The sequence below is a fragment of the Cynocephalus volans genome, chromosome 16, assembly GCF_027409185.1.
Source record: "Cynocephalus volans isolate mCynVol1 chromosome 16, mCynVol1.pri, whole genome shotgun sequence".
NCBI classification, from domain to species: Eukaryota; Metazoa; Chordata; class Mammalia; order Dermoptera; family Cynocephalidae; genus Cynocephalus; species Cynocephalus volans.
This window is the reverse complement of record NC_084475.1, coordinates 63,009,147-63,035,323: the sequence shown is the minus strand read 5'-3', so window position 1 is coordinate 63,035,323 and position 26,177 is coordinate 63,009,147. Positions and strand designations below refer to the sequence as shown.

The 26,177-nt window shown below is 44.2% G+C and overlaps 3 protein-coding genes across 3 annotated transcripts; all 3 read left to right on the top strand.

Moving 5' to 3' along the window:
* The first annotated feature begins 2,697 nt into the window (after window positions 1–2,697).
* On the top strand, window positions 2,698–3,267 carry LOC134364821 (interferon alpha-4-like). The gene has a single exon (XM_063080994.1). It carries the CDS (start codon window positions 2,698–2,700, stop codon window positions 3,265–3,267), a length of 570 nt encoding a protein of 189 aa, XP_062937064.1.
* Window positions 3,268–13,445: 10,178 nt separating this feature from the next.
* LOC134364822 (interferon alpha-4-like) lies at window positions 13,446–14,015 on the top strand. Its single transcript, XM_063080995.1, has one exon. The coding sequence runs from the start codon at window positions 13,446–13,448 to the stop codon at window positions 14,013–14,015; it is 570 nt and encodes a 189-aa protein (XP_062937065.1).
* Window positions 14,016–24,191: 10,176 nt separating this feature from the next.
* Window positions 24,192–24,761, top strand: LOC134364809 (interferon alpha-4-like). The gene has a single exon (XM_063080972.1). The coding sequence runs from the start codon at window positions 24,192–24,194 to the stop codon at window positions 24,759–24,761; it is 570 nt and encodes a 189-aa protein (XP_062937042.1).
* The last annotated feature ends 1,416 nt before the right edge of the window (window positions 24,762–26,177 follow it).

Below are 26,177 nucleotides of genomic sequence, written 5' to 3'. Positions count from 1 at the left end.
CTGATTCCACAATTTAGACTCAGGGAAAACGACACGGATGTCATTCATTAAAGTTCACAGCGACACTGACTGAATCTTGGGAAGAGTTAAGTGATTCCCAAAGGCACAGGCCAAAATTGAAAAACAGACAAGTGTATAGGGACAAGGTCCCCAAACACATTGTAACATTCACATCGTCTCCGTATTATCGGAAAAGACAAGGAATGTGCGATCAGGCAAGGCGTTGCGCTTCCTTGAGGGGCACTGAAGTAAAAGTGGAAGGTGGGTCTTCCATTTGCAACCAGGCCCTGTGGCACATCCTGAGGTTCTAAATATTAAAACTACAAATGGGAAGAAAGCATCTCTACAATCAAGTGTTTGTGTTTTGTTTTTTAAATCGTCACAAAATCTTCCATTACAATTTCCCTGCATGAAGCGGGAAGAGCTTACAAATTCTTTAGATCTATTGTCTTCCCAATTCATGTCTCCAGTATGTATTGGTATTATTCTTTCCACTGTTATTATAATGATTATTCCTTTCATAAATATTGACTGAGCTCCGGAAATGATAGGAACTAGGCTAAGATGCCCAGGAAACAAGACCGCATAAGACGACTCCTCTGGCCAAGAGTAACTTACGGACTCATGGCGACCTATATTCTTAGGACGAAGTTCATTCGAAGGTTCAGTGTAATAAAGACATCATCTCTGACAGCTAGGAGAAATAATATAGCCATGTGTAAAGAAGGGGTGTCCTTTGAAATTGTGAATTCCCTTGCTTCTTGCTGGAGACATGACAAGACGATGAGTCAACTTCTGAGTCCATTTATCCACAAGGAGAAAACAAGGGATGCATTTCTCGCTTCCCCGTTATCCAGAGAGCATATTGCACTCTCACAAGTTTGCCTTTTCTGTGTGTAAACTCTTGTGGTTGTTGTGTCTCCCTTGACTCTCTTGAAAGCTGGATCCAGCAAAGCTGAAACCAACCCCTGGACCAGCAGTGATTGCTTTTCCTGGAGCCCATGCCCGTTTGCTACCTTTGACCTGCGTCCCTTCCACCACTTTTCTTCTGCTCTGCCGCATCCCCTCATCTGCCCCTTGGCTGGGCTCAATTTAGCTAAATTATCCTTCGTCGTGTCCTTTGCAGTGGGATATTGCTTTCCTTGTGACGTTTGATCACACTGAGGTACATATATTGGCTTTCTTGGTATTCCCATTCCTTGGGAGGGAAAATGCAGCAACTTTCCTTTCTATGTAAAAGGAAATGGGAAAGAAAGATCTCTGGTGTCTCGCCAGCGGTACACAACAATTGAACAGCCATTTATTTTCATCACACCTACATCCCATTGTTGCCATTTATGACAAAGATGGCTTCCTTTGGTTTAATAAGATTCCATTAGAATTGGAATCTCCGACTGATGTTTGGTTGGAAATTTGAACTTCGGTGCAAAACAAAATTTTCTTTTTAAATAAAATTGATGTTCTCTCCATCGTGCATTCTTCTTGGGATGGTATTGCTCCCAAAAGTGTGAAAATTAGTTCCTAGAGGTGTTAACAAATCTTAGTCATTACAATAATTTGTGGTTCTCCAAAGCCCAAATCTAAGAAAACCTGTCCCTTATTACTAATTTTTATTTCCCTCGGGTTTTCTTGTGTATCAAGAAGCACTGACATTGAGTTCTCGGAAGATCCACAGAGCATATGCAGCATGAGCAATACAAGCCTACGGTGAATAGACGATCGCTTGATCTCAAAATCATGTCTCGAGATGTGGCCTCCACACGAATACATATGGACTGCCTTTGGCTGTCTCGTGGATGGAGCTGAGGTTTGCTCCTGAGTGCTACTGAATGAGTTAATGGCTTTGAGAATTAAATGCAAAGAATTTGTGCTTTATTATGTGGCTCTGCTAAAGTTATTCGCCACATCAATAATGAAGTCGAGTGCTAAAAAGAAATAAAAGTTGACCGCACCTGGGGGAACATCCGGGAGGTGGCACAGTGACAATGTATTCTATCGTATGGAACAAAATTTAAAGTTAGGTACACTAGAAATTAATGGGAAGAAAATAATTGAATTGATAGATAATTTTTAGTTTTGAAAGATATTTAAGTATGTCATTACATTGGTATTGTGTATTTTTGTAACATGAATTTGCATGTGAAATTTGACTCATTACAATGTATATAAGTCAATAGATGACACAAAAAGGAGCTCAGCAAATAAACTTATAAAGCCAAGTCAAATCAATAACTTTGAAACTTAAGTCTTGGCTTAAAATTTTTATAGAGACCTTCTTAAACATGCATTGAATGCAAAAAGTTAACTTCACACTTTCTTTTCTACGTATAAACCTGAGCTACAGATACGGTCCGTAAATAATTGCACGATATACCCCCGCCTTTGTAGCTTATCACAGGAGGGTCAATTCGGAAAAAACAATTTAACCAGGCTCTGGAGGAAAGGGATGAGCAGGCCACCATGAAAGAAATAAAAGAGAAAAGAAAAAGGTGGAGAAACGCTGCTCTCAAAGTATGTAGAGAGTGCATAAAGAAAGCAAAAACAGAAGTAGAAAGGAAGACACGGGCATCCAAAAAATGGAAACTAGTGTGTTCCCTATTTAAGACACATGCACAAAGCAAGCTCTTCAGAGAACCTAGCGGCTAAGGCTCAGAGTCGCCCATCTCAGCCAGGCCAGCAGCATCTGCGAGATCCCCAATGGCCTTGCCCTTTCCTTTACTGATGGCCCTGCTGGTGCTCAGCTGCCAGGCGACCTGCTCTCTGGGCTGTGATCTGCCTCAGGCCCACAGCCTGGGGACCAGGAGGGCCTTGATACTCCTGGGACGAATGAGGAGAATCTCCCCTCTGTCCTGCCTGAAGGACAGAAATGACTTCGGATTCCCCCAGGAAGACTTGGATGGCCACCAGCTGCAGAAGGCCCGAGCCATCTCTGTCCTCCATGAGATGACCCAGCAGAGCTTCAACCTCTTCTGCACAGAGGGCTCATCGGCTGCTTGGGATGAGAGCCTCTTGGACAAACTCTGCACTGGACTCTATCAGCAGCTGGACGACCTGGAAGCCTGTCTGATGCCGGAGGTGGGGGTGGAAGAGACTCCCCTGGTGAACGAGGACTTCGCACTGGCCGTGAGGAAATACTTCCAAAGAATCAGTCTCTACCTGAAAGAGAAGAGGCACAGCCCTTGCGCCTGGGAGGTCGTGAGAGCAGAAATCGTGAGATCCTTCTCTTCATCAATAAACATGCGGGGAAGATTAGGGAGGAGGCAATGAGACCTGGTCCGACGTGGAAACGACTCTCATGGACGAGTACACACTATGGCACTTTCCTGAGCTCTCCGGTCGCCAAGACTGTCACTTCTGCTACAACCATGACATGAAGTGCCTCAAGTTTGTCAGATGCCTTCAGGGTGTTCAGCAGCGTCATGTTCAACCCTGCAGGGACTGGTACTTACAGACGACCGTGCAAATGTATCTATCTATTTATTTATTTAAATGTTTATTTATCTAACTGTTGACAAGATTGAAATTGTTTTTGTCAATACGCCTTTATACTGTGCTTCATAGAACAAAATATATTCTTTGTATTTTGTGAAACTATTATATTGCTTTCTGCATTAAATTTTTACTATAGAAAAATGCTTGTATTTGTTTATTCTTTAAAAAGAAAGTCCAAGCCTGTCTCTACAACCTGACGTAAAGACAGATGGTACAATCCATCTCCTCAACATTAGTGTATTCGAGCTATCGGTAAAAATGAACTTCACCTAAAAGAGGTTGTTTGTTCCCCTCAGAATACGGATGTGAACATGCTCTCTTCTATCTTTGATTCTTGGAGGGAAACAGAGCTCAAAAGAAACACACTCATACTTAATATCAGTTATGTGAAACAGTATAATGAGAAAATGAAACAACCAATAAAATTCTCTCTGCAGAAGGTAGATGGAAGCATGTCAGGAAATAGAAATAAAATTACCGATACGCCCCACAAATTGCTAGACATGTAAGTGCAAATGTCCAGCACTAGTTGGACACAGGAATTTGCAATTGGCAAGGAATTCAATGCCTGGAGGATCATAATGGCAACTGAAAGTGCAGAAATGAAGTTGGTCATGTGGGAAGAGATGACAGAGGGAGAAACAGACATTGTCTGGATTCTAAGGACCTTCAAACTTTAAAGGAAGTGGACAGAAGAGCCACAGATGAAGAAGATGGAATAGCCATCCATTATAAAGACTCACCCTTTGGAGACAAAGACGATAAATGTCTTTTCTAAACAATAAATGTGCTGAGAAGAGGAATCAGTAGATTCCACAGAAGGTGTGAACTCAAACTGCCCACTACATTGGAAAATAGACCGTACTGGCAACCTTAGTGACATTTGGTTTGTAGAACGAATAAGCAGAAACCATACTGGAGTCGGTAGAAGTGAAATGAGAGAAAAGAAGTTAGTGACCCTGAGGGAAAGACAGAAATTCGAAGAAATCGGGAAAAGAATGCGGGGTTTTTTGGTGTATAGTTTTTCCCATTTTGCAATACATACTTTTTTCATGGTTAGAAGACATTTTTTATATATACATATATACAGACACACACACACACACACACACACACACACAGAGAGAGAGAATATTGTTTATGAATATTCATGAGATAGAAAGCTGATTGTCAGCCCTTGTGCCCATGATGTGAGGGCCAGATTCCTACTGGCAGCACGCCCATTACCACAAATTGCATTTGTACCCTGTGTCCCCCACCCGATAATGCCCGAACTCCCTCTCCCTCCCTCAACCCCCTTACTCCACTTTGTAGCCCATGGAATGCTCTGTCCCTCTGCAAGTCCAACACACTGCTATGGACTTTCTTTCCTTCCTTCTTTCTCTCACAGCTCCTTACATAAGTGAGCACATGTGATATTTATACCTCTGTGCTTTGCTTATTTCACTCAACATAAATTTCTCCAGGCTCATCCATGTTGTTGCAAATGGGAGTATGTCATTCTTTTTTGTGGCAGAGTAGTATTCCATGCTCTGTGTTGTGGGGAGGGGGGGGGGTGTATTTAAATGTATATGTCACAGTTTCCTTATTCATTCATCCATTAAAGGATATTGTTATATTTACTGTAAAAGAAAATTGTTCTAGTTAAGTCTGTACTGTCACTTTGCCCAAAAACTCTCTGGAGCCACATCATGTTTGCTATCCGGGATTTAACGACTTTATGCATAGTTGAGAGAATTGCAGAACCAAGACTGAGCTGTCATGTTCACGGTCCGGGCAGGAGTCCGGTGAGCGCTCTTCCTCCCCACGCGCAGGGTCTGGCAGTGCACCTCGCTCACTCACATGCTGTCGGCACCCCGCGCTCTCCCGCAGTGTGTGCACCCAGTCAAGCGGACACGCAATGTGTACAAGTGGCGTCTAGTGTTAACTAAACCGACAGTTACTACATGAGCAAGTGAGGAAAAGTTTCCTGTCTAGAAAGAATGACCAAAGTGCACTCTCATTATGCAACCACCCCGTGAAGGAGAATCTGGCCAAGGTGATGCTGGCTCTGTTGGGAGGAACTCTTCTTCGAGGCACGTGTACTGGCTCTGGAACAATTAACCAATCAGACCTGATATTTACAAAGGAGTAAAAAGCAAACATGAAAATGATCGAGAAAGGCTATTTAAAATCGGAATGTATGTTTTCCTCCTCCTGCCCAGGGTCTCTTCCATCTCCTGCACCACACAGGGCTCCAGAGACTCTAGTGAGTCATCGAGTCCAGTGAGGAATTTCAGCCCTCGTGCGGGGGAAGTTGGAGATCTGTTGGATAATCTCATGGGGAACAGAGGTGGCTTGAGCCTTTTGGAATTTGCCACCATCCAGCTGCTCCAGGGGAACTGAATACGTTCTCCTCCTTCGGATGGGAAAAAAGGAAGATTCTCCCACCTGGGTGCAGAACTGTGGAGGTCGGTCTCCTGCCTTGGCAGGTCACGGACCTGGGTCAGGTCACAGCGAACGGTGCAGAGAGAACTGGAGCACATCATCTTCAGTGTCACCAGGTGATAGAATTTGGATGTGTGGTCCCCACCGAAACTCATGCGGAAATCTGGTCCTCAATGTGGCAGTGCTGGAAGCTGAGTCATGGGGGGCGGATCCCTCATGAATGGATTCATGTTCTCCCTGGGGGAAGTGGGGCCCTAGTGAAATCTTGCTCTATTAGTTCCCTGGAGAGCTGGTTGTATAAAAGACCCTGGCATCTCCTCCCTGCCTCTCTTGCTTCCTCTCACCATGTGATCTGCTTGTACCCGCCAGTGCCTGCCGTTTTCCACCATGAGTAGAGGAAGCCTGAGGTCCATGCCAGAATCAGCTGTCCCAGAATCATAAGACAAACAAACCTCTGTTCTTTCCAAATTACCTAGTCTCAGATATTCTCTTAGAGCAACACAAAATGGGCCAATGCACCAGGGAGGAGGTAGCGCGGCCACTGGGGGGATGGAGGTGTCGGGCATCGACCCAGCTGCTATCAGCACCTTCTTGCATGTGAGAGTCTGACACGGCGAGCCCAGGGTTTGCAGCTTTTGGGCTTGTCCCAGTTTTGTTTCCACTTCCTTTCACTTTGTCTTCCATTTACGAGCCTCAGATAATGTCATGACTTCAACACTGCGCTCGTGTTATTACACTGGAAGTTCAACACGTTCATCAAAAATGAAAGAAATCTCAATCCAGTAGGAAATATTCATACAAATGAGAACCAATGTTGAAATAAATACGTCTCAATATATGTCTCTTTTCAAATTCTAGCACTTAGAGATTTGATCCTGTACAGCATTATTAAATTTCTTCGATTGCACTGAAATACAAGTGGCCTCCTCTGTCTGCATTTCCCTATTAAAGGACTCATTCACTAGATTTGATGTCTTCCACCTTTCTTCACAGGAGCCATAGCTCATATTTTCCGACATAATCGATAGATAATAGCAGCATAGAGCTGAGGCATTAATTCATTAGTTCTCTTCGTCTGTCACCAGTAATGTGTTGACTGCATATACATGAGTGATAACATGCTTGGCAATGTGGATCCAGTTATAACTGAGACAGGGAAACTGTGAGAAAACTTTAGTAGTTGTCAGTACTAGTTTTCCAGTGGAAATTGGAGAGATTAAGTCACATAAACTTGCAAGTTACTTGCTGAGAATCTGAACATAGTAAACAATAGTTACCGTGAGTATTGATATAACAAATATCGTAATCCTCTGTAGAGTCTGCATTCAACCGAGTCAAGCCAAGAGAAGCTTTCAGTGCAGCTCCCTTGACACGCTCAGGGCCAGTCACATTGGTGCCTCTCAAATGGAAACTCCACGAGGGGGACCGTCTGCAGGCCTGTGCAGGAGCAGAGCCCAGGCTGCCAGTGTTAGAGCAGTGCCTGGTGCAGAAGAGAAACTGCCCAGCACCCTTGAAGCACCTTCTGGGGAACCGGTGTGGCAGGAAGTCGAGTGACAGAAAATGGCTGCTCTGTGAACAGTTTACAAACGAAATACTAATCTGTCCTTCACAGTCAGTCAGTTTCACCCACGTTTGGTGATATATTTTGAAGCAGGGATCTAAAAAAAGAAAATTGGAAAGGACAGAAAAAAGGTTTAAAAATATACGGAGTATATATATTGTATAAAACTACATGTAGTATATCTATTTTCTTCTTATTCTAAAATAATATATATGTAAATATATGTAAACATAAGTATACCTATGAATCTAACTGTATATACATATATAATCCAACATTATAAATATATAAATATTAGATAATATGTAATACTGTATGTATAATTATCTTTACATATAATATAAACAAAGTATTTACATTGACATATAATTACCTATGCATATAAAATATATATAATTTTAAGCATATATAAAATGCATTTAAATATATAAGTTATTTGTATTGGGGCTTTTTTTGAAGGGAGGGTGAGTGGACATTCCTTGATTTTCAACCACGGATAATCACAATCCTAATTCAAAAGCTGTTTCCTGGGCTGGAATTAGGGAGTACTTTCCTCAAGCCAAAGATTTAAGGAGGCCGCAATCTAAGGAATCGACACAAATGATATTTCCATGCCGTATGAAAAATGAAAATTAGTGAAAAACTATCCAGGAGAAACAAAGTAATACAATTTTAAGTAAAGACCAGAAATGACCGTGCACTTGCAAATCCCTCAGAGTCTCACCAGGGAGAAGGGAGACTGTGGCAATTGCATGGTCATCAAGTGTGGCAAATTGCACTCACTCTATGCCACTCTCACCCAAGAGCGTTGAAGGTTCTGACCGGCTAAATGCCCTCAACTGCTCCTACACGACACTGCTCCTTTTTCTTCCTAGCAACACAAGTCACGGTGGCGTTCTGCGAAAGAAGTTTCAGCAACCTCAGGTGAAAGAGCAATGATCGAAGATTAATCCTGAATCACAAGAAACCTAAACATGGCAGTTCTGTCCGTTGAAAAGTAAAGTAGCACCTTGCAAATATCGTGGAGTTTCCCTCCTTTAATGCTAGGAAAGTAAAATTACATAAAAAACGATCTAAATCAAATAATGCCGCTTTAATTTGCCTAGATTCCTTTTTTCAAAGAATTGAACGTCCTGACTCAGAAACATGGGCCACTGAAAACTCCGACGACCCCACAGGGGGGCGCACGTCCCTCCTCCCGGCCCCGGCCCCGGCCCCGGCCCCGACTCCATCCCTGTTCCCGGCCCCAGCCCCGGCCCCGGCCCCGGTCCCGGCCCCGGCCCCGGCCCCGGCTCCGTCCCTGTTCCCGGCCCGGCCCGGCCCGGCCCCGGCCCCGGCCCCGGTCCCGGCCCCAGTCACGGTCCCGGCGGTATCACCGCCGTCGTCCCCGCTCACTCGCCCGAGGCTCCCGCACTAGGGCTGCTCCCGGACCCGCTGTCTACCCGGCTCCCCTTTCCCAGGCTGTCCCGGCCTCGCGTCCCCCACTCCTGCGGAATCTGTGACCATCACAGCCCGTGCGGTCGCGAGCCCTCGGGTCCCGACTCAATGGGTTTCCCCGTCAAACTCAGTCTCGCTGCGGCTTCTACGCGAAAGAAAGCCCCGAGCACAGGGAGCAGCTCAGACACTCACGGCCCTCACCGAAGAAAACTGGGTCGCGCCAAGCCGCGGCGGAGCTCTCTCCGCAGCCATCGGAGGAAAATGTTCTCCACACTATTTAAGCAGCACCGGTTCGGCGCGACAAGCGGCGACGTCTGCTCTCTCGGGCTGTGGCACCCTCTGAAACCAAAAGCGGCCGAGTCCGTCCGCGTTTCCGGAACCGGAGGCTCAGAAAAGGCCGTTCGCGCGCCCTCTCGCGGCCGCCTCGAGAATCACTGAAATTCTCAATGGTCCACATCTGCCTGCTCATGGCGGGAGTGGTGCTCTGCTCCGTCCCTGCCTGCTCATCTGTCTGGGGCATGCCTTCCAGCCATGGCCTGGAAAACCGGCAAGCCATCATGCTAGTGAGACGGATGAAAAAGATCCCATCTCACTCATGCTTCAAGGACAGGAAGAACTTCAATTTTCCTTGGACAGGAGAAAATATCACCCCAATCCAGAAGACACATGCCACCTGTTTCCGTGGTCAGATGCTCCAGCAGATCCTCAGCCTCCTCAAAAGAGAGAACAGCCATGCTGCTTGGGATGCGATCCTCCTCGATAAACTACTCTTCAGCCTTGAGAAGAGTCTGCGACAAGTGCAGATGACAAATGGAGAAACTCTCTCTTGTCCTGATTTGGGAAATGACGTTCGGAAGTATTTCCAAGAAATGATTGGTTATCTGAGGGAAAAGAAATACAGCCCCTGTGCCTGGGAGGTGGTCAGAGTGGAAATTGAGGTGCGCTTAGTCCTCATTCACCGCCTTCAGAGCAACGTCAGGAAATGACGTAGAAGTTATACTCAGGACCCTCCCTAACCAATTACACGATTGTTTACCAGGCCCCCCAAAGCAAGCTAAACTCACACATTTGCACCAGCTGAAAAACATCTGAATCCTAAATCATGGGATTATGTAAAACATACGTTCTACATCGTGAATTTACAGTAGAATGATTAGAGAGAATAACATGGTGTCTTGTCCTAAATAAATACTGTCATGATTTATAATTTTCATTATCTGTTTCAATTCTTGAGTGGTGCTTGTTGTTTCCGAAGTTGGAAGTTTAATTGTTTACAGACATGGTTCTTCAGTCTAGAATTTGGTGAAGGGCATTTGTCAGTCAAGTTGATGCTCGCTCCTGTAACAGAACAAAAGAAAACCACCAGTAGTTAGATGATAATACAAACTTATCTTTCCTTTATAGAAGAGCTCAGTGTTGGCCTCCTCTGAGCGGGGTTTCAGGGACCTCACAACCTACTATTTTGCAGCTTTGCCATCATCAACATATAAGTTCAAACAGGTTTGCGACGCTTGAGGCTACTGTGCTCAGTCGATATGGAAAAAATTATATGGTGGATCACTTGTAGGATGCTTTGAAGGACCCATGCTGCACAGGGTGAACATCCCTTCCACCCGTATTTACTCAGCCTGGATTCATGCTCGTCGGATACCTAAGTGCAAAGGAGAGGGGAAAGAGAGTCCGACTGGGGGATTAGTGAGAAGAGAATATATGTTCTTTGAATAAGACCACTCTTTATTTTCACACTGTGTGTACTAACAGTATTTGTAAGAGAAAATTAACTGGCATTCTTGCTAGGCACAGTTTATTTCAAAATCTGATGCCAACTCTGATTCCACAATTTAGACTCAGGGAAAACGACACGGATGTCATTCATTAAAGTTCACAGCGACACTGACTGAATCTTGGGAAGAGTTAAGTGATTCCCAAAGGCACAGGCCAAAATTGAAAAACAGACAAGTGTATAGGGACAAGGTCCCCAAACACATTGTAACATTCACATCGTCTCCGTATTATCGGAAAAGACAAGGAATGTGCGATCAGGCAAGGCGTTGCGCTTCCTTGAGGGGCACTGAAGTAAAAGTGGAAGGTGGGTCTTCCATTTGCAACCAGGCCCTGTGGCACATCCTGAGGTTCTAAATATTAAAACTACAAATGGGAAGAAAGCATCTCTACAATCAAGTGTTTGTGTTTTGTTTTTTAAATCGTCACAAAATCTTCCATTACAATTTCCCTGCATGAAGCGGGAAGAGCTTACAAATTCTTTAGATCTATTGTCTTCCCAATTCATGTCTCCAGTATGTATTGGTATTATTCTTTCCACTGTTATTATAATGATTATTCCTTTCATAAATATTGACTGAGCTCCGGAAATGATAGGAACTAGGCTAAGATGCCCAGGAAACAAGACCGCATAAGACGACTCCTCTGGCCAAGAGTAACTTACGGACTCATGGCGACCTATATTCTTAGGACGAAGTTCATTCGAAGGTTCAGTGTAATAAAGACATCATCTCTGACAGCTAGGAGAAATAATATAGCCATGTGTAAAGAAGGGGTGTCCTTTGAAATTGTGAATTCCCTTGCTTCTTGCTGGAGACATGACAAGACGATGAGTCAACTTCTGAGTCCATTTATCCACAAGGAGAAAACAAGGGATGCATTTCTCGCTTCCCCGTTATCCAGAGAGCATATTGCACTCTCACGAGTTTGCCTTTTCTGTGTGTAAACTCTTGTGGTTGTTGTGTCTCCCTTGACTCTCTTGAAAGCTGGATCCAGCAAAGCTGAAACCAACCCCTGGACCAGCAGTGATTGCTTTTCCTGGAGCCCATGCCCGTTTGCTACCTTTGACCTGCGTCCCTTCCACCACTTTTCTTCTGCTCTGCCGCATCCCCTCATCTGCCCCTTGGCTGGGCTCAATTTAGCTAAATTATCCTTCGTCGTGTCCTTTGCAGTGGGATATTGCTTTCCTTGTGACGTTTGATCACACTGAGGTACATATATTGGCTTTCTTGGTATTCCCATTCCTTGGGAGGGAAAATGCAGCAACTTTCCTTTCTATGTAAAAGGAAATGGGAAAGAAAGATCTCTGGTGTCTCGCCAGCGGTACACAACAATTGAACAGCCATTTATTTTCATCACACCTACATCCCATTGTTGCCATTTATGACAAAGATGGCTTCCTTTGGTTTAATAAGATTCCATTAGAATTGGAATCTCCGACTGATGTTTGGTTGGAAATTTGAACTTCGGTGCAAAACAAAATTTTCTTTTTAAATAAAATTGATGTTCTCTCCATCGTGCATTCTTCTTGGGATGGTATTGCTCCCAAAAGTGTGAAAATTAGTTCCTAGAGGTGTTAACAAATCTTAGTCATTACAATAATTTGTGGTTCTCCAAAGCCCAAATCTAAGAAAACCTGTCCCTTATTACTAATTTTTATTTCCCTCGGGTTTTCTTGTGTATCAAGAAGCATTGACATTGAGTTCTCGGAAGATCCACAGAGCATATGCAGCATGAGCAATACAAGCCTACGGTGAATAGACGATCGCTTGATCTCAAAATCATGTCTCGAGATGTGGCCTCCACACGAATACATATGGACTGCCTTTGGCTGTCTCGTGGATGGAGCTGAGGTTTGCTCCTGAGTGCTACTGAATGAGTTAATGGCTTTGAGAATTAAATGCAAAGAATTTGTGCTTTATTATGTGGCTCTGCTAAAGTTATTCGCCACATCAATAATGAAGTCGAGTGCTAAAAAGAAATAAAAGTTGACCGCACCTGGGGGAACATCCGGGAGGTGGCACAGTGACAATGTATTCTATCGTATGGAACAAAATTTAAAGTTAGGTACACTAGAAATTAATGGGAAGAAAATAATTGAATTGATAGATAATTTTTAGCAGTTTTGAAAGATATTTAAGTATGTCATTACATTGGTATTGTGTATTTTTGTAACATGAATTTGCATGTGAAATTTGACTCATTACAATTTATATAAGTCAATAGATGACACAAAAAGGAGCTCAGCAAATAAACTTATAAAGCCAAGTCAAATCAATAACTTTGAAACTTAAGTCTTGGCTTAAAATTTTTATAGAGACCTTCTTAAACATGCATTGAATGCAAAAAGTTAACTTCACACTTTCTTTTCTACGTATAAACCTGAGCTACAGATACGGTCCGTAAATAATTGCACGATATACCCCCGCCTTTGTAGCTTATCACAGGAGGGTCAATTCGGAAAAAACAATTTAACCAGGCTCTGGAGGAAAGGGATGAGCAGGCCACCATGAAAGAAATAAAAGAGAAAAGAAAAAGGTGGAGAAACGCTGCTCTCAAAGTATGTAGAGAGTGCATAAAGAAAGCAAAAACAGAAGTAGAAAGGAAGACACGGGCATCCAAAAAATGGAAACTAGTGTGTTCCCTATTTAAGACACATGCACAAAGCAAGCTCTTCAGAGAACCTAGCGGCTAAGGCTCAGAGTCGCCCATCTCAGCCAGGCCAGCAGCATCTGCGAGATCCCCAATGGCCTTGCCCTTTCCTTTACTGATGGCCCTGCTGGTGCTCAGCTGCCAGGCGACCTGCTCTCTGGGCTGTGATCTGCCTCAGGCCCACAGCCTGGGGACCAGGAGGGCCTTGATACTCCTGGGACGAATGAGGAGAATCTCCCCTCTGTCCTGCCTGAAGGACAGAAATGACTTCGGATTCCCCCAGGAAGACTTGGATGGCCACCAGCTGCAGAAGGCCCGAGCCATCTCTGTCCTCCATGAGATGACCCAGCAGAGCTTCAACCTCTTCTGCACAGAGGGCTCATCGGCTGCTTGGGATGAGAGCCTCTTGGACAAACTCTGCACTGGACTCTATCAGCAGCTGGACGACCTGGAAGCCTGTCTGATGCCGGAGGTGGGGGTGGAAGAGACTCCCCTGGTGAACGAGGACTTCGCACTGGCCGTGAGGAAATACTTCCAAAGAATCAGTCTCTACCTGAAAGAGAAGAGGCACAGCCCTTGCGCCTGGGAGGTCGTGAGAGCAGAAATCGTGAGATCCTTCTCTTCATCAATAAACATGCGGGGAAGATTAGGGAGGAGGCAATGAGACCTGGTCCGACGTGGAAACGACTCTCATGGACGAGTACACACTATCGCACTTTCCTGAGCTCTCCGGTCGCCAAGACTGTCACTTCTGCTACAATCATGACATGAAGTGCCTCAAGTTTGTCAGATGCCTTCAGGGTGTTCAGCAGCGTCATGTTCAACCCTGCAGGGACTGGTACTTACAGACGACCGTGCAAATGTATCTATCTATTTATTTATTTAAATGTTTATTTATCTAACTGTTGACAAGATTGAAATTGTTTTTGTCAATACGCCTTTATACTGTGCTTCATAGAACAAAATATATTCTTTGTATTTTGTGAAACTATTATATTGCTTTCTGCATTAAATTTTTACTATAGAAAAATGCTTGTATTTGTTTATTCTTTAAAAAGAAAGTCCAAGCCTGTCTCTACAACCTGACGTAAAGACAGATGGTACAATTCATCTCCTCAACATTAGTGTATTCGAGCTATCGGTAAAAATGAACTTCACCTAAAAGAGGTTGTTTGTTCCCCTCAGAATACGGATGTGAACATGCTCTCTTCTATCTTTGATTCTTGGAGGGAAAGAGAGCTCAAAAGAAACACACTCATACTTAATATCAGTTATGTGAAACAGTATAATGAGAAAATGAAACAACCAATAAAATTCTCTCTGCAGAAGGTAGATGGAAGCATGTCAGGAAATAGAAATAAAATTACCGATACGCCCCACAAATTGCTAGACATGTAAGTGCAAATGTCCAGCACTAGTTGGACACAGGAATTTGCAATTGGCAAGGAATTCAATGCCTGGAGGATCATAATGGCAACTGAAAGTGCAGAAATGAAGTTGGTCATGTGGGAAGAGATGACAGAGGGAGAAACAGACATTGTCTGGATTCTAAGGACCTTCAAACTTTAAAGGAAGTGGACAGAAGAGCCACAGATGAAGAAGATGGAATAGCCATCCATTATAAAGACTCACCCTTTGGAGACAAAGACGATAAATGTCTTTTCTAAACAATAAATGTGCTGAGAAGAGGAATCAGTAGATTCCACAGAAGGTGTGAACTCAAACTGCCCACTACATTGGAAAATAGACCGTACTGGCAACCTTAGTGACATTTGGTTTGTAGAACGAATAAGCAGAAACCATACTGGAGTCGGTAGAAGTGAAATGAGAGAAAAGAAGTTAGTGACCCTGAGGGAAAGACAGAAATTCGAAGAAATCGGGAAAAGAATGCGGGGTTTTTTGGTGTATAGTTTTTCCCATTTTGCAATACATACTTTTTTCATGGTTAGAAGACATTTTTTATATATACATATATACAGACACACACACACACACACACACACACACACACAGAGAGAGAATATTGTTTATGAATATTCATGAGATAGAAAGCTGATTGTCAGCCCTTGTGCCCATGATGTGAGGGCCAGATTCCTACTGGCAGCACGCCCATTACCACAAATTGCATTTGTACCCTGTGTCCCCCACCCGATAATGCCCGAACTCCCTCTCCCTCCCTCAACCCCCTTACTCCACTTTGTAGCCCATGGAATGCTCTGTCCCTCTGCAAGTCCAACACACTGCTATGGACTTTCTTTCCTTCCTTCTTTCTCTCACAGCTCCTTACATAAGTGAGCACATGTGATATTTATACCTCTGTGCTTTGCTTATTTCACTCAACATAAATTTCTCCAGGCTCATCCATGTTGTTGCAAATGGGAGTATGTCATTCTTTTTTGTGGCAGAGTAGTATTCCATGCTCTGTGTTGTGGGGAGGGGGGGGGTGTATTTAAATGTATATGTCACAGTTTCCTTATTCATTCATCCATTAAAGGATATTGTTATATTTACTGTAAAAGAAAATTGTTCTAGTTAAGTCTGTACTGTCACTTTGCCCAAAAACTCTCTGGAGCCACATCATGTTTGCTATCCGGGATTTAACGACTTTATGCATAGTTGAGAGAATTGCAGAACCAAGACTGAGCTGTCATGTTCACGGTCCGGGCAGGAGTCTGGTGAGCGCTCTTCCTCCCCACGCGCAGGGTCTGGCAGTGCACCTCGCTCACTCACATGCTGTCGGCACCCCGCGCTCTCCCGCAGTGTGTGCACCCAGTCAAGCGGACACGCAATGTGTACAAGTGGCGTCTAGTGTTAACTAAACCGACAGTTACTACATGAGCAAGTGAGGAAAAGTTTCCTGTCTAGAAAGAATGACCAAAGTGCACTCTCATTATGCAACCACCCCGTGAATGAGAATCTGGCCAAGGTGATGCTGGCTCTGTTGGGAGGAACTCTTCTTCGAGGCACGTGTACTGGCTCTGGAACAATTAACCAATCAGACCTGATATTTACAAAGGAGTAAAAAGCAAACATGAAAATGATCGAGAAAGGCTATTTAAAATCGGAATGTATGTTTTCCTCCTCCTGCCCAGGGTCTCTTCCATCTCCTGCACCACACAGGGCTCCAGAGACTCTAGTGAGTCATCGAGTCCAGTGAGGAATTTCAGCCCTCGTGCGGGGGAAGTTGGAGATCTGTTGGATAATCTCATGGGGAACAGAGGTGGCTTGAGCCTTTTGGAATTTGCCACCATCCAGCTGCTCCAGGGGAACTGAATACGTTCTCCTCCTTCGGATGGGAAAAAAGGAAGATTCTCCCACCTGGGTGCAGAACTGTGGAGGTCGGTCTCCTGCCTTGGCAGGTCACGGACCTGGGTCAGGTCACAGCGAACGGTGCAGAGAGAACTGGAGCACATCATCTTCAGTGTCACCAGGTGATAGAATTTGGATGTGTGGTCCCCACCGAAACTCATGCGGAAATCTGGTCCTCAATGTGGCAGTGCTGGAAGCTGAGTCATGGGGGGCGGATCCCTCATGAATGGATTCATGTTCTCCCTGGGGGAAGTGGGGCCCTAGTGAAATCTTGCTCTATTAGTTCCCTGGAGAGCTGGTTGTATAAAAGACCCTGGCATCTCCTCCCTGCCTCTCTTGCTTCCTCTCACCATGTGATCTGCTTGTACCCGCCAGTGCCTGCCGTTTTCCACCATGAGTAGAGGAAGCCTGAGGTCCATGCCAGAATCAGCTGTCCCAGAATCATAAGACAAACAAACCTCTGTTCTTTCCAAATTACCTAGTCTCAGATATTCTCTTAGAGCAACACAAAATGGGCCAATGCACCAGGGAGGAGGTAGCGCGGCCACTGGGGGGATGGAGGTGTCGGGCATCGACCCAGCTGCTATCAGCACCTTCTTGCATGTGAGAGTCTGACACGGCGAGCCCAGGGTTTGCAGCTTTTGGGCTTGTCCCAGTTTTGTTTCCACTTCCTTTCACTTTGTCTTCCATTTACGAGCCTCAGATAATGTCATGACTTCAACACTGCGCTCGTGTTATTACACTGGAAGTTCAACACGTTCATCAAAAATGAAAGAAATCTCAATCCAGTAGGAAATATTCATACAAATGAGAACCAATGTTGAAATAAATACGTCTCAATATATGTCTCTTTTCAAATTCTAGCACTTAGAGATTTGATCCTGTACAGCATTATTAAATTTCTTCGATTGCACTGAAATACAAGTTGCCTCCTCTGTCTGCATTTCCCTATTAAAGGACTCATTCACTAGATTTGATGTCTTCCACCTTTCTTCACAGGAGCCATAGCTCATATTTTCCGACATAATCGATAGATAATAGCAGCATAGAGCTGAGGCATTAATTCATTAGTTCTCTTCGTCTGTCACCAGTAATGTGTTGACTGCATATACATGAGTGATAACATGCTTGGCAATGTGGATCCAGTTATAACTGAGACAGGGAAACTGTGAGAAAACTTTAGTAGTTGTCACTACCAGTTTTCCAGTGGAAATTGGAGAGATTAAGTCACATAAACTTGCAAGTTACTTGCTGAGAATCTGAACATAGTAAACAATAGTTACCGTGAGTATTGATATAACAAATATCGTAATCCTCTGTAGAGTCTGCATTCAACCGAGTCAAGCCAAGAGAAGCTTTCAGTGCAGCTCCCTTGACACGCTCAGGGCCAGTCACATTGGTGCCTCTCAAATGGAAACTCCACGAGGGGGACCGTCTGCAGGCCTGTGCAGGAGCAGAGCCCAGGCTGCCAGTGTTAGAGCAGTGCCTGGTGCAGAAGAGAAACTGCCCAGCACCCTTGAAGCACCTTCCGGGGAACCGGTGTGGCAGGAAGTCGAGTGACAGAAAATGGCTGCTCTGTGAACAGTTTACAAACGAAATACTAATCTGTCCTTCACAGTCAGTCAGTTTCACCCACGTTTGGTGATATATTTTGAAGCAGGGATCTAAAAAAAGAAAATTGGAAAGGACAGAAAAAAGGTTTAAAAATATACGGAGTATATATATTGTATAAAAATACATGTAGTATATCTATTTTCTTCTTATTCTAAAATAATATATATGTAAATATATGTAAACATAAGTATACCTATGAATCTAACTGTATATACATATATAATCCAACATTATAAATATATAAATATTAGATAATATGTAATACTGTATGTATAATTATCTTTACATATAATATAAACAAAGTATTTGCATTGACATATAATTACCTATGCATATAAAATATATATAATTTTAAGCATATATAAAATGCATTTAAATATATAAGTTATTTGTATTGGGGCTTTTTTTGAAGGGAGGGTGAGTGGACATTCCTTGATTTTCAACCACGGATAATCACAATACTAATTCAAAAGCTGTTTCCTGGGCTGGAATTAGGGAGTACTTTCCTCAAGCCAAAGATTTAAGGAGGCCGCAATCTAAGGAATCGACACAAATGATATTTCCATGCCGTATGAAAAATGAAAATTAGTGAAAAACTATCCAGGAGAAACAAAGTAATACAATTTTAAGTAAAGACCAGAAATGACCGTGCACTTGCAAATCCCTCAGAGTCTCACCAGGGAGAAGGGAGACTGTGGCAATTGCATGGTCATCAAGTGTGGCAAATTGCACTCACTCTATGCCACTCTCACCCAAGAGCGTTGAAGGTTCTGACCGGCTAAATGCCCTCAACTGCTCCTACACGACACTGCTCCTTTTTCTTCCTAGCAACACAAGTCACGGTGGCGTTCTGCGAAAGAAGTTTCAGCAACCTCAGGTGAAAGAGCAATGATCGAAGATTAATCCTGAATCACAAGAAACCTAAACATGGCAGTTCTGTCCGTTGAAAAGTAAAGTAGCACCTTGCAAATATCGTGGAGTTTCCCTCCTTTAATGCTAGGAAAGTAAAATTACATAAAAACGATCTAAATCAAATAATGCCGCTTTAATTTGCCTAGATTCCTTTTTTCAAAGACTTGAACGTCCTGACTCAGAAACATGGGCCACTGAAAACTCCGACGACCCCACAGGGGGGCGCACGTCCCTCCTCCCGGCCCCGGCCCCGGCCCCGGCCCCGACTCCATCCCTGTTCCCGGCCCCAGCCCCGGCCCCGGCCCCGGTCCCGGCCCCGGCCCCGGCCCCGGCTCCGTCCCTGTTCCCGGCCCGGCCCGGCCCGGCCCCGGCCCCGGCCCCGGTCCCGGCCCCAGTCACGGTCCCGGCGGTATCACCGCCGTCGTCCCCGCTCACTCGCCCGAGGCTCCCGCACTAGGGCTGCTCCCGGACCCGCTGTCTACCCGGCTCCCCTTTCCCAGGCTGTCCCGGCCTCGCGTCCCCCACTCCTGCGGAATCTGTGACCATCACAGCCCGTGCGGTCGCGAGCCCTCGCGTCCCGACTCAATGGGTTTCCCCGTCAAACTCAGTCTCGCTGCGGCTTCTACGCGAAAGAAAGCCCCGAGCACAGGGAGCAGCTCAGACACTCACGGCCCTCACCGAAGAAAACTGGGTCGCGCCAAGCCGCGGCGGAGCTCTCTCCGCAGCCATCGGAGGAAAATGTTCTCCACACTATTTAAGCAGCACCGGTTCGGCGCGACAAGCGGCGACGTCTGCTCTCTCGGGCTGTGGCACCCTCTGAAACCAAAAGCGGCCGAGTCCGTCCGCGTTTCCGGAACCGGAGGCTCAGAAAAGGCCGTTCGCGCGCCCTCTCGCGGCCGCCTCGAGAATCACTGAAATTCTCAATGGTCCACATCTGCCTGCTCATGGCGGGAGTGGTGCTCTGCTCCGTCCCTGCCTGCTCATCTGTCTGGGGCATGCCTTCCAACCATGGCCTGGAAAACCGGCAAGCCATCATGCTAGTGAGACGGATGAAAAAGATCCCATCTCACTCATGCTTCAAGGACAGGAAGAACTTCAATTTTCCTTGGACAGGAGAAAATATCACCCCAATCCAGAAGACACATGCCACCTGTTTCCGTGGTCAGATGCTCCAGCAGATCCTCAGCCTCCTCAAAAGAGAGAACAGCCATGCTGCTTGGGATGCGATCCTCCTCGATAAACTACTCTTCAGCCTTGAGAAGAGTCTGCGACAAGTGCAGATGACAAATGGAGAAACTCTCTCTTGTCCTGATTTGGGAAATGACGTTCGGAAGTATTTCCAAGAAATGATTGGTTATCTGAGGGAAAAGAAATACAGCCCCTGTGCCTGGGAGGTGGTCAGAGTGGAAATTGAGGTGCGCTTAGTCCTCATTCACCGCCTTCAGAGCAACGTCAGGAAATGACGTAGAAGTTATACTCAGGACCCTCCCTAACCAATTACACGATTGTTTACCAGGCCCCCCAAAGCAAGCTAAACTCACACATTTGCACCAGCTGAAAAACATCTGAATCCTAAATCATGGGATTATGTAAAACATACGTTCTACATCGTGAATTTACAGTAGAATGATTAGAGAGAATAACATGGTGTCTTGTCCTAAATAAATACTGTCATGATTTATAATTTTCATTATCTGTTTCAATTCTTGAGTGGTGCTTGTTGTTTCCGAAGTTGGAAGTTTAATTGTTTACAGACATGGTTCTTCAGTCTAGAATTTGGTGAAGGGCATTTGTCAGTCAAGTTGATGCTCGCTCCTGTAACAGAACAAAAGAAAACCACCAGTAGTTAGATGATAATACAAACTTATCTTTCCTTTATAGAAGAGCTCAGTGTTGGCCTCCTCTGAGCGGGGTTTCAGGGACCTCACAACCTACTATTTTGCAGCTTTGCCATCATCAACATATAAGTTCAAACAGGTTTGCGACGCTTGAGGCTACTGTGCTCAGTCGATATGGAAAAAATTATATGGTGGATCACTTGTAGGATGCTTTGAAGGACCCATGCTGCACAGGGTGAACATCACTTCCACCCGTATTTACTCAGCCTGGATTCATGCTCGTCGGATACCTAAGTGCAAAGGAGAGGGGAAAGAGAGTCCGACTGGGGGATTAGTGAGAAGAGAATATATGTTCTTTGAATAAGACCACTCTTTATTTTCACACTGTGTGTACTAACAGTATTTGTAAGAGAAAATTAACTGGCATTCTTGCTAGGCACAGTTTATTTCAAAATCTGATGCCAACTCTGATTCCACAATTTAGACTCAGGGAAAACGACACGGATGTCATTCATTAAAGTTCACAGCGACACTGACTGAATCTTGGGAAGAGTTAAGTGATTCCCAAAGGCACAGGCCAAAATTGAAAAACAGACAAGTGTATAGGGACAAGGTCCCCAAACACATTGTAACATTCACATCGTCTCCGTATTATCGGAAAAGACAAGGAATGTGCGATCAGGCAAGGCGTTGCGCTTCCTTGAGGGGCACTGAAGTAAAAGTGGAAGGTGGGTCTTCCATTTGCAACCAGGCCCTGTGGCACATCCTGAGGTTCTAAATATTAAAACTACAAATGGGAAGAAAGCATCTCTACAATCAAGTGTTTGTGTTTTGTTTTTTAAATCGTCACAAAATCTTCCATTACAATTTCCCTGCATGAAGCGGGAAGAGCTTACAAATTCTTTAGATCTATTGTCTTCCCAATTCATGTCTCCAGTATGTATTGGTATTATTCTTTCCACTGTTATTATAATGATTATTCCTTTCATAAATATTGACTGAGCTCCGGAAATGATAGGAACTAGGCTAAGATGCCCAGGAAACAAGACCGCATAAGACGACTCCTCTGGCCAAGAGTAACTTACGGACTCATGGCGACCTATATTCTTAGGACGAAGTTCATTCGAAGGTTCAGTGTAATAAAGACATCATCTCTGACAGCTAGGAGAAATAATATAGCCATGTGTAAAGAAGGGGTGTCCTTTGAAATTGTGAATTCCCTTGCTTCTTGCTGGAGACATGACAAGACGATGAGTCAACTTCTGAGTCCATTTATCCACAAGGAGAAAACAAGGGATGCATTTCTCGCTTCCCCGTTATCCAGAGAGCATATTGCACTCTCACGAGTTTGCCTTTTCTGTGTGTAAACTCTTGTGGTTGTTGTGTCTCCCTTGACTCTCTTGAAAGCTGGATCCAGCAAAGCTGAAACCAACCCCTGGACCAGCAGTGATTGCTTTTCCTGGAGCCCATGCCCGTTTGCTACCTTTGACCTGCGTCCCTTCCACCACTTTTCTTCTGCTCTGCCGCATCCCCTCATCTGCCCCTTGGCTGGGCTCAATTTAGCTAAATTATCCTTCGTCGTGTCCTTTGCAGTGGGATATTGCTTTCCTTGTGACGTTTGATCACACTGAGGTACATATATTGGCTTTCTTGGTATTCCCATTCCTTGGGAGGGAAAATGCAGCAACTTTCCTTTCTATGTAAAAGGAAATGGGAAAGAAAGATCTCTGGTGTCTCGCCAGCGGTACACAACAATTGAACAGCCATTTATTTTCATCACACCTACATCCCATTGTTGCCATTTATGACAAAGATGGCTTCCTTTGGTTTAATAAGATTCCATTAGAATTGGAATCTCCGACTGATGTTTGGTTGGAAATTTGAACTTCGGTGCAAAACAAAATTTTCTTTTTAAATAAAATTGATGTTCTCTCCATCGTGCATTCTTCTTGGGATGGTATTGCTCCCAAAAGTGTGAAAATTAGTTCCTAGAGGTGTTAACAAATCTTAGTCATTACAATAATTTGTGGTTCTCCAAAGCCCAAATCTAAGAAAACCTGTCCCTTATTACTAATTTTTATTTCCCTCGGGTTTTCTTGTGTATCAAGAAGCATTGACATTGAGTTCTCGGAAGATCCACAGAGCATATGCAGCATGAGCAATACAAGCCTACGGTGAATAGACGATCGCTTGATCTCAAAATCATGTCTCGAGATGTGGCCTCCACACGAATACATATGGACTGCCTTTGGCTGTCTCGTGGATGGAGCTGAGGTTTGCTCCTGAGTGCTACTGAATGAGTTAATGGCTTTGAGAATTAAATGCAAAGAATTTGTGCTTTATTATGTGGCTCTGCTAAAGTTATTCGCCACATCAATAATGAAGTCGAGTGCTAAAAAGAAATAAAAGTTGACCGCACCTGGGGGAACATCCGGGAGGTGGCACAGTGACAATGTATTCTATCGTATGGAACAAAATTTAAAGTTAGGTACACTAGAAATTAATGGGAAGAAAATAATTGAATTGATAGATAATTTTTAGCAGTTTTGAAAGATATTTAAGTATGTCATTACATTGGTATTGTGTATTTTTGTAACATGAATTTGCATGTGAAATTTGACTCATTACAATTTATATAAGTCAATAGATGACACAAAAAGGAGCTCAGCAAATAAACTTATAAAGCCAAGTCAAATCAATAACTTTGAAACTTAAGTCTTGGCTTAAAATTTTTATAGAGACCTTCTTAAACATGCATTGAATGCAAAAAGTTAACTTCACACTTTCTTTTCTACGTATAAACCTGAGCTACAGATACGGTCCGTAAATAATTGCACGATATACCCCCGCCTTTGTAGCTTATCACAGGAGGGTCAATTCGGAAAAAACAATTTAACCAGGCTCTGGAGGAAAGGGATGAGCAGGCCACCATGAAAGAAATAAAAGAGAAAAGAAAAAGGTGGAGAAACGCTGCTCTCAAAGTATGTAGAGAGTGCATAAAGAAAGCAAAAACAGAAGTAGAAAGGAAGACACGGGCATCCAAAAAATGGAAACTAGTGTGTTCCCTATTTAAGACACATGCACAAAGCAAGCTCTTCAGAGAACCTAGCGGCTAAGGCTCAGAGTCGCCCATCTCAGCCAGGCCAGCAGCATCTGCGAGATCCCCAATGGCCTTGCCCTTTCCTTTACTGATGGCCCTGCTGGTGCTCAGCTGCCAGGCGACCTGCTCTCTGGGCTGTGATCTGCCTCAGGCCCACAGCCTGGGGACCAGGAGGGCCTTGATACTCCTGGGACGAATGAGGAGAATCTCCCCTCTGTCCTGCCTGAAGGACAGAAATGACTTCGGATTCCCCCAGGAAGACTTGGATGGCCACCAGCTGCAGAAGGCCCGAGCCATCTCTGTCCTCCATGAGATGACCCAGCAGAGCTTCAACCTCTTCTGCACAGAGGGCTCATCGGCTGCTTGGGATGAGAGCCTCTTGGACAAACTCTGCACTGGACTCTATCAGCAGCTGGACGACCTGGAAGCCTGTCTGATGCCGGAGGTGGGGGTGGAAGAGACTCCCCTGGTGAACGAGGACTTCGCACTGGCCGTGAGGAAATACTTCCAAAGAATCAGTCTCTACCTGAAAGAGAAGAGGCACAGCCCTTGCGCCTGGGAGGTCGTGAGAGCAGAAATCGTGAGATCCTTCTCTTCATCAATAAACATGCGGGGAAGATTAGGGAGGAGGCAATGAGACCTGGTCCGACGTGGAAACGACTCTCATGGACGAGTACACACTATCGCACTTTCCTGAGCTCTCCGGTCGCCAAGACTGTCACTTCTGCTACAATCATGACATGAAGTGCCTCAAGTTTGTCAGATGCCTTCAGGGTGTTCAGCAGCGTCATGTTCAACCCTGCAGGGACTGGTACTTACAGACGACCGTGCAAATGTATCTATCTATTTATTTATTTAAATGTTTATTTATCTAACTGTTGACAAGATTGAAATTGTTTTTGTCAATACGCCTTTATACTGTGCTTCATAGAACAAAATATATTCTTTGTATTTTGTGAAACTATTATATTGCTTTCTGCATTAAATTTTTACTATAGAAAAATGCTTGTATTTGTTTATTCTTTAAAAAGAAAGTCCAAGCCTGTCTCTACAACCTGACGTAAAGACAGATGGTACAATTCATCTCCTCAACATTAGTGTATTCGAGCTATCGGTAAAAATGAACTTCACCTAAAAGAGGTTGTTTGTTCCCCTCAGAATACGGATGTGAACATGCTCTCTTCTATCTTTGATTCTTGGAGGGAAAGAGAGCTCAAAAGAAACACACTCATACTTAATATCAGTTATGTGAAACAGTATAATGAGAAAATGAAACAACCAATAAAATTCTCTCTGCAGAAGGTAGATGGAAGCATGTCAGGAAATAGAAATAAAATTACCGATACGCCCCACAAATTGCTAGACATGTAAGTGCAAATGTCCAGCACTAGTTGGACACAGGAATTTGCAATTGGCAAGGAATTCAATGCCTGGAGGATCATAATGGCAACTGAAAGTGCAGAAATGAAGTTGGTCATGTGGGAAGAGATGACAGAGGGAGAAACAGACATTGTCTGGATTCTAAGGACCTTCAAACTTTAAAGGAAGTGGACAGAAGAGCCACAGATGAAGAAGATGGAATAGCCATCCATTATAAAGACTCACCCTTTGGAGACAAAGACGATAAATGTCTTTTCTAAACAATAAATGTGCTGAGAAGAGGAATCAGTAGATTCCACAGAAGGTGTGAACTCAAACTGCCCACTACATTGGAAAATAGACCGTACTGGCAACCTTAGTGACATTTGGTTTGTAGAACGAATAAGCAGAAACCATACTGGAGTCGGTAGAAGTGAAATGAGAGAAAAGAAGTTAGTGACCCTGAGGGAAAGACAGAAATTCGAAGAAATCTGGAAAAGAATGCGGGGTTTTTTGTGTGTATAGTTTTTCCCATTTTGCAATACATACTTTTTTCATGGTTAGAAGACATTTTTTATATATACATATATACAGACACACACACACACACACACACACAGAGAGAGAATATTGTTTATGAATATTCATGAGATAGAAAGCTGATTGTCAGCCCTTGTGCCCATGATGTGAGGGC

Excerpts from the sequence above, each read along its gene's own strand:
- LOC134364809 (XM_063080972.1), top strand. The coding sequence starts at position 24,192 with ATGGCCTTGCCCTTTCCTTTACTGATGGCCCTGCTGGTGCTCAGCTGC.
- LOC134364822 (XM_063080995.1), top strand. The coding sequence starts at position 13,446 with ATGGCCTTGCCCTTTCCTTTACTGATGGCCCTGCTGGTGCTCAGCTGC.
- LOC134364821 (XM_063080994.1), top strand. The coding sequence starts at position 2,698 with ATGGCCTTGCCCTTTCCTTTACTGATGGCCCTGCTGGTGCTCAGCTGC.